The sequence below is a fragment of the Nelusetta ayraudi genome, unplaced genomic scaffold, assembly GCF_046127955.1.
Source record: "Nelusetta ayraudi isolate G7.1 ecotype Tasmania unplaced genomic scaffold, CSIRO-AGI_Nayr_v1 ptg000135l, whole genome shotgun sequence".
Lineage (NCBI taxonomy): Eukaryota > Metazoa > Chordata > Actinopteri > Tetraodontiformes > Monacanthidae > Nelusetta > Nelusetta ayraudi.
The window spans coordinates 16,013,535-16,025,011 of record NW_027466185.1 but is presented as its reverse complement, the minus strand read 5'-3'; the positions used below and the strand labels follow the sequence as shown (position 1 = coordinate 16,025,011).

The 11,477-nt window shown below is 42.8% G+C and overlaps 2 protein-coding genes across 3 annotated transcripts; both read left to right on the top strand.

The window, feature by feature from the left end:
• The first annotated feature begins 6 nt into the window (after positions 1 to 6).
• Positions 7 to 2,751, top strand: oxsm (3-oxoacyl-ACP synthase, mitochondrial). 2 transcript variants are annotated; one of them, XM_076051475.1, is made up of 3 exons: positions 7 to 338; positions 445 to 1,455; positions 1,977 to 2,751. In XM_076051475.1, exons 2-3 carry the CDS (start codon positions 476 to 478, stop codon positions 2,377 to 2,379), a joined length of 1,383 nt encoding a protein of 460 aa, XP_075907590.1. In that variant the 5' UTR covers positions 7 to 338; positions 445 to 475; the 3' UTR covers positions 2,380 to 2,751. The 2 variants fall into 2 exon arrangements, with proteins under 2 accessions (XP_075907590.1, XP_075907589.1); XM_076051474.1 differs by having other exon boundaries at positions 7 to 1,455.
• A 5,327-nt stretch (positions 2,752 to 8,078) lies between these two features.
• On the top strand, positions 8,079 to 10,720 carry LOC142877159 (uncharacterized). Its single transcript, XM_076011555.1, has 2 exons — positions 8,079 to 8,412; positions 9,002 to 10,720. The coding sequence occupies exons 1-2, from the start codon at positions 8,095 to 8,097 to the stop codon at positions 9,407 to 9,409; spliced, it is 726 nt and encodes a 241-aa protein (XP_075867670.1). The 5' UTR covers positions 8,079 to 8,094; the 3' UTR covers positions 9,410 to 10,720.
• Positions 10,721 to 11,477: the final 757 nt, after the last annotated feature.

Below are 11,477 nucleotides of genomic sequence, written 5' to 3'. Positions count from 1 at the left end.
ATCGCAGTTCTGGCTAACAGACACATCGGGTCCTGGTTATAGGCGACTTGTCAGCGCCTGAATAGCATTGTCAATGAAGTAAAGCCAAAAGAAAAACAAAATATAGTTTTTGTCACCGGGGAAAATAATAATTTTGCTCCTCATAGTACGGTTTCGTTCATATACCCATTAGTTAGTTTCAAAATAAGATTAGTATTTTATTACTGTAAGTTAAACTTCTGGCAATTATTAACGGTAAGCTCAGCCCTAAGGACCTCAGTCTGTAAACACAAGACATTCTCTCCACCGGTTAGTTAGTTTGTTGTTCTCGTTTTTCTTTTCACGGAATAGATCGCCAGGTCAGACGTCGCAATCATCAGGATATGTCATAAAATTGAAGTTAGTTATATTTGAAGAAACCCTCCCCATTATTTATTTCCTTATTCTTCCCTGTCATTTGACCAGGGTTTACGAGGGCAGCTGGCCATACTTCAGCATGACTCCCCTTCCGCTCCTCTGTTGGACCCAACTTCAGCTGAAACCACTCAACGTAAAGGCTCTCCTTCGAAAGAGCATGGCCGTATACCGCAGGCATTACAGCACTGACAAACACACAAGGAGGGTTGTCATCACTGGCATAGGGTTAGTGAGTCCTCTGGGCGCGGGCACCGCACTGACGTGGGAGCGCCTAGTCAAAGGCCAGAGTGGGATCGTTGCCCTTGACTCGGACGACTACAAGACAGTTCCCTGTAAGGTGGCAGCACTGGTTCCCAGGGGCAATGAACAGGGCCAGTTCAAAGAGGAAACGTTTGCTTCTCGTGGGGAAATAAACAGCATGTCACCAGCTACCGTGCTGGCCATTGGAGCTGCCCAGCTGGCTCTGGAGGACTCGGGGTGGCGCCCCCAAAGCCTGGAAGAGCAGCTCAGCACTGGGGTGGCTGTAGGGATGGGCATGGTGTCCCTGGATGAAATTGCCCGCACCTCTGCTGCCTTCCGTGAGAGGGGCTACAACAGAGTCAGCCCCTTCTTCGTCCCTCGCATCCTGGTCAACATGGCTGCAGGACACATAAGCATCAAACATGGGTTGAAGGGTCCCAACCACGCCGTGTCCACTGCGTGCACCACGGGCGCGCACGCCATCGGCGACGCCAGCAGGTTCATCGCCCACGGGGACGCGGTTGCGATGCTCGCAGGGGGGACAGAGTCGTGCGTGGGGCCTCTGTCCGTAGCCGGCTTTGCCAGGGCACGTGCACTTGCCACCAGGTGGAATGACAACCCCACCCAGGCGTCGAGGCCTTTTCACCCGGAGCGAGAGGGCTTCGTGATGGGCGAAGGGGCCGCAGTGCTTCTCCTGGAAGAGCTGGAGCATGCGGTGAAGCGAGGAGCCAGGATTTATGCTGAAGTCCTGGGCTATGGACTCTCAGGGGATGCCAGCCACATCACTGCACCCACAGCAGATGGAGATGGAGCATTTAGGTATCGTATATATAAAGGCAAACATGGGAGTCAGGTTCCCTGAGTAGCAATTATTGTAGTGTTCCAAACCCCTCATCTGGTCAGTGTTCCAACATAGCCATATAGGTTCCAAGATGGTTAAAGTTTGTAAAATCGTTTTTAGATATTGATGTTTTAAGCAAGACCAAAGTCATGGCATCACTCATTGCCTCACGGAAAACACAGAGATTGTGGTTCTCTACTGACAACCTAGTTGACATGGTGAAAAGTAATTGTCACTCACAAGCTTGCTGTCACTTGTCTGCCCTTCTGCGTGTAATTGGAAATCAATTCCAAAGCACTCATTGGAAAGTATTCTCCCATTCCGTCTTTTTATTTGGCAATTTCACCTTTTACTCACAGGTTACCCCCTTCTGTCATATTGTATATTGGATGAGCTCTTCATGTCTGACTTGCAGGAACAATGCAACTGTTTGCTCAGTGGCACAGTTTCCAATTAAAACTGAATTAAAGTGGCATTAATCCCTAAATTGTCTTCACAGGTGCATGGCCGCAGCTGTCCGAGACGCCGGCATCTCGCCAGCGGATGTGACGTATGTGAACGCTCACGCCACATCCACACCTTTGGGGGATGCCGCAGAAAATGCCGCCATAAAGAGGCTCTTCCAGCCCAGCCATGAGAACCTGGCAGTGTCCTCCACCAAGGGAGCCACGGGACATCTACTGGGTGCGGCAGGAGCCCTAGAAGCAGCGTTTACGGCTTTGGCCTGCTACCACGCAGTGCTGCCACCGACCCTCAACCTGGACCGCACTGAGCCAGAGTTCAACCTCAACTACGTTCCCTGTGTAGCGCAGATGTGGAGGACACACAGGCGACGAGTTGCTCTCACAAATTCCTTTGGATTTGGTGGCACCAACGCCTCGCTCTGCCTCGGCAGCGTCTGATGAACATTTTTTTTTCTTTTAACTTTTGATTTGGCACTGTAGGCTGAATCAGTGGTAATGTTGTTACAAAGACAGAAAATGTGATTATAGGATATAAACTGACAAAGAAACTAAAACCTGTTGATATATTTCTTTCATATTTCTCATACAGAAAGTGTGTGTGTGTGTGTCTGTGTGTGTGTGTGTGTGTGTGTGTGTGTGTGTGTGTGTGTGTGTGTGTGTGTGTGCGTGTATACACACCTCGAAATTGCAACATTTCTTAATTACACATTTGGAATATATATTTATCGTGTATGCACATCATATTCAACATCTTCATGAATAAGAAAAGTGTACCAATAAACAGAGTTGATCGCTAAAGAAGCAGGAAAAGCCTCTGTGTCCTGGGTAATCTTGTCTTTATAACTGTCTAGTGCAAAAGGAATGGAAAATTATATTATTTAAAAGAAATAAGACAATAAAAATCAAATATTTTAGGGTACAAAAGGAAAGAAAACAAGATATCTACATCTGATGAACACGCACTTCAGGGCTTATCAAAAATAAACACGCAACATGATTGTAAACGATTCTCCCTACATCCAGCAGATGGCTGTAGTTCCAAACAAATCATGTATTGTTTTCTCATTCAGTCCCAGTGATAAATGAAGTAATTGACAGGGATCGTTTTTGTGATCTCGAGATCACACTTATTTCTTTTTCCAACCAGTGGATTTGTACATTTATTACATCTGTTTTTAGTGGAGAAACTGCCGGCAGACACGTGATGGAAGACTCAGTTTGATCAAAGATGAGTGAGTGAAATCGTGGAACTGAAATAATTGCAGATTAACAACTTTTAAAAAGGCAATGATCCCTATTTGTTGTCTGTCAGCCTTTTTATACAGGCTGTTAATAATCTTGCATTTAATCAGGAACCATTTAATCCAAACCCAGGAAATAATTGATTCGGTGGAAGGGATGGAATGGAAGTATGATTTCATGGTGGTGCCTTTTGTTGTCACTTAAGATATATGTACATCTTCATAATATGACACATATATATGACATATATATACATATATGTGTCATATTATGAAGTATATACATTATTCCAAGCATATTTTGATTTATTTTCTGTTTCCATGCCAAGTCTTGTTTTACGTTCTCAGTGGAGATGTTGGATTTCTTCCCCTTGGTGAATAATTATACCACACAGATTTTAATTTAATAGCATAATGTAAAGCTGGACATTGGTGATGAATGACTGTACAAGGGAATGTCTTTTGAGACCCATTTTTAGAGATTACATTTTGTTAAGTCTTCTGGATGTCACATCTGGCTAATGAATAGATTAATTATTCATCCATTTTTTTAATTTGAAATCATATGACACAGATAAATGAGTTAAGGTCAGACAGGAAAGCCCAGCATACTTTGGCATTAGAGATTATACATTAAGGAGTGGAGGGGCCACCCTGATCGTGCTTTTTGTTTTTTTGGGTTTTTTTAAGTCATTACAGCACAGCCCTGTATATGAGGATATAAATTATATTGACACTGTTAGGCATCAATAGGCATACTGAGTTTCCCGATATGGCTTTGAGCTGTTGCAATACTTCATTATGATTCTTGCTCTCTGTTCTCAGACAAAACCCCCCTCGCCGCACCAGCAGCCTCTTTGTTGCAAAAATTGCTGATTTTCATTGTTTCAGTTATGATAATAATGTTTTATTCCATGCTATCCCTTCTCCATTTCCTATTTTGACAAGCCCTACCACTTAAATGGGAGATTTCCAAGCTGATTTGCAGGCTGAATTATTATCACCATGGCAACAGAGTGAGCATGTATTCCCTTTGATATCATCCTGTCCCACATGGAGCACTGCTTATCATCACCAGGATCTAAAATTAGACCTCAACTTTACTTAATGGCATTCTGATATGGTCATGCAAATTTTCTGATAAAATGGTTATTATAAATATACAAATGCAACTATCATTACTGGATGCTGAATGCATAAAACATGTTTTCCACCCTGGAGTTTGAAATACAAAAATGTACAGGATCACATACTGTGTAATATTTAGTGGTGTCTAATGGATTCTACTTTCAATTAAAAGTAATGACATTGGATCTGTCTGCCTGTTGACTCACATCCTGTAGTCAGCAAACAGTGATGTCATGTCTCCATGTGGCACACTGCAGAGCAGATGATGTAATAATTCAATGCCAGGGTTGGTCCTTTAGCATCCAGTACAATAACAGACAACAAAGGGTCGGTGCAGAGAGGAAGGGTCAAGGATGGAGACCATGTACCACACATGCTGCCACAGATGCTGCATCAAGTCCCAGACAGATGGCCTCTTTACATCAGCGGTGTTCAACCATTGGGCAGCTCTGATGATGTCATCATACAAGCATTATAGCCTTTACGCTTCAGGCTCTTCAACGTCTCTATCCTCTTTTTAAACACACAGTTTTATGATATTTTGATAAAGCTTAGAAATAATTCCCAACTTTTTAGAAGTTTAACGCAGTGACTGCCGTCTGCAGCTTTTAAGCTTTAAAATGAAAATGAAAACATAAATGCCAGTTTTCTAAGCGTTAATGGTTATGGTGGGGATTTCTGAGTTTTCAAGGTGCTCACACAGAAACCATTTTGCATCCACACCATATTGATACTGATGGTGATAAACTACATCTGTGGCCACAGCTGCTCCGGGCCAGACTGAGGCCACAGCCGCTGCCAATCTGTGCCAGAGTGCCATATTCACATTCATATTTCTGGCCCTAATTGGCATATGAGTCCTTAATATATACCAGTATCTATACCTCAAGTGCAGGATTCAAAGTTTTTACACAAACTCTTTCAATCTGTTCATTTTATTAGTTATTTCTTTTTTTTCAACTTCTGAATTCATTTTAGGACAACACCCAATAAAAGGAACCCACTGTAGACACCTCTGGACTAGTGCAATAGTTACTGGTAATTGATTCAATTCAAACTTTGACTGGTTTCTACCAGAACTCAGTCTGGTAAGATAACCCTAAAACATTTAGGAAGGTCTTAAATGACACAACTACAGACAAACAACACCAAAATACCATCAAAAGCATCAACTCGTGCTTGAACCCTTTTGAAACTGTCACTCTATCTTCAGCCATATTTTGATAATATTTGACAATAGAATTTTTATGTGCCAGCTGATGTTATTTGTATTGTTTGTGGTGTTTCTTTGGATTTTTTTTATTATGAATTTATCATATGGGGATATGCGTCACACGGTCAAGGTGGTACGTCAGCACTATATCAGCTGTTCTTCACCCGGCGTTTTTGAATGACCTCAGAGGGTCGGGGGGGAACGTCCCACTTTGCTGACTGCTTTTGCCTTGCTTGGCTTCATTTTGCTTTAACTACCTTTGATACTCAAACAAGATGCATGGAAATATTCAAGATGATGAAATCGTCCCATTGTTTGTGTTTGTGCTGCAATAAATCCACAAAAGCACTTTCTTTTTGGAGCCACGACTCATCAACAACCAGCGCATATGGCAGGTAAAAGTTTTCGCTTACGTAGCCTCTCTGTGACTGTAGTTTTTGATCCTTTGGAAAGTTGTCCAACAGAATTGATCAGTTTAGCTAAGAGTAGCTGTATATGCAACGTGTGTATGCACAATACATCATTTCTATAGTTGCGCTAAAAAGAAAAGTTGACTTTAGAAATTTGTGAACACTCAGGGCCTAAAACTCAAAAGACAGAATTTACACTTTGTGACTCTGAGTGATTTGCTGTATTCAAGGCCACACGGCTGAAGCTCTCAATTATAATCTTCTTTATTTACAGAGACACATCTAATTAATTTTCCTGAGTACACAAAATTTTCACTTTGAAAGTTATGAAAAAGATTCCAATCTGAAATCTGTCTATTCTAATCTGATTACTTTATGTCCATGAGCGAGAGAAAATTTGTATAATGTGTTTCACAAGCATCTGTAACTGAGGAAGTCATGGGGTTTCCAGTATTTCTGGCTTTAAGGAGGACAAAGCCAGAACACTACAACCATTGTAGGATATTTATATTTTAACGTTTACAGAGTCAGTCAGCAGCTGCAGTCAAGTTTGCGGTGGTTCCAGGCAGCTTCCAGATGAGAGAATGGATGCAGCTGTTGTCATCTAGATAACTTGACCCTTCTCGCAAACTCCCTTGGTTAAAACAAGGGCTTTGACAAATAATGTTGATAACAATGATAATAATGCTTAGCCACTCTCAGGGTAAATATTATACACTGAAAGCAGATATGGACGAGCCTATCACTGATGACTGTGCCTATTATATTCAGCCTTCTAAACAGGGGGTATATTTGTCTAGTCATTTTAGAGCACTAATAAAAGGCCAAACGGCAGGAGATGATCACTCCCTCACCAGCATTACAGCATTGTAAACACTGTCTAATTAATCCGTCCCAGAAACTAAAAGAGCCAGTTGCTTTCCATGGCCCACTTCATTTTTTGATACCGCACGACAAACATTCTCATCTTTTTCCGTGCATCATTAATTGCGATGAGTGGATGGAAAGATTAGAGGCTTCAACCATCTGCTCGTCTTCCTTTTTGGAATAACAAGGTTTTGTGCGACGAAGCCGACTTGAACGGTGCCAACCATCTGGCTGCTGCGGCCGTCTGTGTCACAGTCATTTCAAACTTTCTTCTTCTCCTTCCTTTTCAAAAGTCTGAACAAGCTTAAACCACAAATGCCAGAGGAAATAACTAGTGTGTAGCACCGTTATAGTCACTTTACTGAGCTTTTTTTAATAGATTCAGCAGATGCTTCAAAGTGGAGTGCAGTCAGAGAAATACCAGATTACAAGATAATACAGTACTGTATCACAGTGCAGGTGTGTGTGTGTGTGTGTGTGTGTGTGTGTGTGTTCCCATTAATTGGGATGATGTTGGTGGGTTTAATGTTGATGATCTAACCATTATCCATCAATTTTCTATGCCCTCTTCCCGCAGCACTCAGGGTTGCGAGGGTCTCCTCTCCCAGCTGTCAATGGGCTGAAGGCAAGGGGAATAACCAGTGTGTGAAATAGCCATCAATTAGAGGCCTTTAATAACATGACAATATTTCATGAATGCAACTTCGTAGCTTCTTTGCATCAGAGCTGGTAACGTGACCTTTTATTCATTCTTCTGCAACGTGTAAACTTGCTCATCCCTGCATCTGCACAATTTGACTCTTTTGCACATCTGCTTTGGTTGTTTGTTGAACATAGATTGATTTGATTTGAGTTTTTTCGTAACTAGTGTGTAGTTTAATTTTCATACAGCTTATTAGTGCTGCAAGAGTATAGTTTCCCAATTTGGGATCAATAAAGTACATCTATCTATCTATCTATCTATCTATCTATCTATCTGTCTTTCTCCTGCTGTATTTCGCACACTGGTAATAACTATTATATTCTAGAAAATGACAGTCGCAGTGTGTCACTATCTTCAATGTAAAGATCCCCCACTTTAAGCGTGCATGTTTCACGCATTATATTACTGTTGAACAACACCTTCCCTGGAACACTTCCATTCCCTACAACAATCAAGAAAGAAAAAAAAAAAAGAACCGACTCCCCCGCAAAAAAAAATAACTACATGATCGGCGCGGCGCAGACATGAACACGGCTGTGATTGGTCCGCTCTATCATGACGCTATTTCCGGATCCTTCCACGGATAGCAACATGGAAAAAATCGGGGAGCGTCTGACCGAGGAAGTTCGCAAACATGTCCACCTGTACGACGCCTTGTCGCCGCACTACAAAGACACCCAGATGGCCAGTGACTCGTGGAGGGAAATCTCCACGGCGGTCGGCATGGACGTGGTCGAGTGCGCCAGGCGGTGGAAAATGTTGCGCGACAAGTACGTCCGCTTTCACAAGAAGATGGAGGCCAGGAGCGGCAAAGCGGGCGCTAAAATAGTACCGGCGTTTTACCTCTTCCTGTCGTGGCTGGCACCTCACGTCAAGCACCGAGAGATCACAGCCAACTCCGCTGACAAGGTGCACACGTTTATTTGGATTTTTAAAACGAGATGAGCCATTTATTGTGAAATGCAGCTGCGCGCTTGCGAAGCAAAGCAATCGTTCGTGATGAGTGACGTTTTCGCGAAAAGATTAAATGCAAACTTAATGTGTGTCTCAATGTAAGTGTTGTACAATTTGTGTTGCACATTTTGTTTCCCCAGTCCTTTCGTGCAGTGTTTCTCAACCGGTGGGTCGCGACCCAAAGCTGTTTTGATTGTCTGCAAAATCTATCTATGCATAATACATACATACATATATACCTATATTTAGAGAGAGTAAATGTTGGCCATTTACTTTGCTGGCTTTGCAACTCAATTAACTAATTTTAATAATTTATTTACAAAAAATGGTAGAAAGTGAGCTTGCATTTTTATTTCCGTGGAATAAATTTGTTGCAACTTCATGATAAGGAACAAAATGTGGGTCTGGAGACTCCACCAGTTGGGAACCAATGATCTAGTATGGCAATGTATTATAACACAAGACATAAAATGAGAGATTTTTTTTGTATATTACTTTTAAAAATGCACCTTTTAACTGTTTGGTGTGTATGGTGTTCTTCCAGGAGAGTATAGTGTCCAGTTCAGCAGCAGAGGGCGCACCCACCAGAGGCCTTCTGGAGAACCAGGAGTCGCAGCAGCTGTTCTCGGCAGGATACGAGAGTCCCTCGATGCTCCCACACACGTCCCCACAGCCGTCTCAGCAAACCTCCAGCCTGAGGAAAGCGGCCAAGAGGAAGCGATGGGGCTCAGACGACGGTGTCCAGAACCAGATCAGCCAACTGGAGAAGAGGAAGGTCCTGCTGGAGCAAAACCTCTTCACCAGCGACGAGGAGTCGACCAGGTTTGGGCAGACTGTGGCCGACATGCTGCGCAGGGTCCCGGAGGAGCACAGGCCGCAGGCCATGTTCGACGTCTACAAGTTGCTGTTTGAGCGCCAGCAGCTGTACAAGTTGACGGCCAAGAACGTCTGAACACACTGGGTCAAAGTCGTGGGGAAAAAAGTGTATTCATGGGGGAAACTGGTGATTTCCTCATGTGAAGGGCAACCAGAGAACCAGGGTCCATTCCTGTGCAGACTCACCAAGTCAAGCCCTGCTTTTGTAAACTTTTTATTCCCTCAGTGGATCTTTGTCGTTTGTCTCATCCATCTCTCAGACTTTTTCTATGAAGTCCATTGAATGTCCAGTGTTGCCACTGCTGCTTGGGAGTCCTCGTCAACAGCAGACCAGACTGGAAGGGCAACTGCAATGTTGTGTACTAGCAGATAACGAGTAGACTTTGAATCATGAGGAGGCCTGGGTTCTTCGATGTGTGCAGCAGCAGCAGGTTGCTGGAGATGCTCCAGCAGTCTGTGGTTGCCAGTGCAGCCTGCACTCTGCACTGGTCAGTTTGGGGAGCAGCACCAGCTACATGGACAGTACGATCGGCAAACTGATCCTAAAGGTTCTGTCACAAGCCAACTTTTGGAAGAGAGAAGAGAAGTGAGGAAGATCCAAAGACATTGACAGACATGGACAAAATTGTTTGTAGAAGAACGAGAAACACAAAACGAACACTGAAATAAGTTGAAACAGACAAAAGTAGAAATAAATATTTACTGAAAAGTAACTGATGAAATTCAAACATTGATTGATCAACAGAATCATTCAAGAAAACATACTAGTAAAACTGGCCGAAATGATGATTCCCTTAGCTTAATGTTTTAAGGCTATTTTAATACTACCTGAACCTAGTGAACCTAACATAACATCTTAGGCAGAATAAGATGGAGTAGGTGCAGTCTGCAGCCATAACAGCTGGACAACAGTGAGTTGCAGGTATTTTTATGTCAGCGGGGGGCAGGAGGACTCTAACTGCTCTCCATGGGCAATCCTTCCCACCGACTTCACCGGAACTTTGGAGCAGCGGTGGAGCTCATTCCATCAGACCGGTCCAGCCGCCACCTCACAGTGAACATCACAGGACCTCACTCTTCCCTTCCTCTGTCCAGCTGTACATCAGCTCCGCTTCCTGCTGCAGATGACGCCGTCACTTTGCAAGACATTGTCTATTCTGTCTGTTTTATTACACATGCACATATTTTGTACTGCACATGTTGTTACTATTATTGTATTTTGTTCTTTTCTTACTTTCTGATTCCTGTTATTTTATCATTTCATTACTGTTTTCGTTTTTGGTTTTTTTCTTGTTCCTCCCCACCAGTGATTTTTCCAGCATGTTCTGTGGTGCAACTGAGCGACTGTGACCATGCAATTTCCCTTGTGGATCAATAAAGTTTGTCTTAAGTCAAAGCTTTTTCGCTTGAGCGGAACCTCCTACGTGGCCTCTTCGCAGCGTTGTTGACCCACCGTGAGTCTGGTTTCACATCCAAGCCGATTTGAAACGGTGATGACAGGAGGTGTGAACTGCACCGTGACAGTAGTGAGTAGTGAACGTGAATGCACAGCAGAGTGACACAGGGAGCGCCCAAACAGTCAACACACAGAGACGCAATGTGGCTGTTTTTAACAAAGAAGAGATTACGATAGAATATCAAGTAAAAGTTTAACATAATTTAACATAAAAGATAAAACCAACAAATTGTATTGAGCCATTACACGCAAATTGACATCTCAAGCAGTTCCTTGTTGTAACTTTGCTGATTAAGATTTTCAGCTTATTAAAACCACAAACCCCTATCAAATTCACCTTGAATTGCAGAAATACAACAACCTTTTAAGGATATTCTAATTTTCTGGGTAGTACCTGTAGGACACAAAAGTAAAATAATGAATGAAGTTTTCTCGCATAAATACCTAAATGTAATATTGCATGTTGTATGATTCTTTTTTTAAAATACAGATATATTTTTTCAAAAAATGCACCTTTTTTCCACATCTTTTAAGAGGTTAATCCTCCTATGAGGTGGCTCACCAAAACACTCCATCCATCTGCAGCTGCTCCGGCTCCTCTGTCATATTTTAGAACTCACTGTGGCCTCACCAGTCAGAAAGTTTTGCCCACTCCTGGTCCAAAGGCTGTTCCGGTTAAAAGACGTCT

What these genes read in the sequence shown, in the direction of transcription:
- LOC142877159 (XM_076011555.1), top strand. Translation starts at nt 8,095, where the DNA reads ATGGAAAAAATCGGGGAGCGTCTGACCGAGGAAGTTCGCAAACATGTC. An exon ending in CAGCCAACTCCGCTGACAAG is followed by an intron (nt 8,413 to 9,001) that starts GTGCACACGTTT and finishes GTGTTCTTCCAG; the next exon opens with GAGAGTATAGTGTCCAGTTC.
- oxsm (XM_076051475.1), top strand. Translation starts at nt 476, where the DNA reads ATGACTCCCCTTCCGCTCCTCTGTTGGACCCAACTTCAGCTGAAACCA. An exon ending in GATGGAGATGGAGCATTTAG is followed by an intron (nt 1,456 to 1,976) that starts GTATCGTATATA and finishes TTGTCTTCACAG; the next exon opens with GTGCATGGCCGCAGCTGTCC.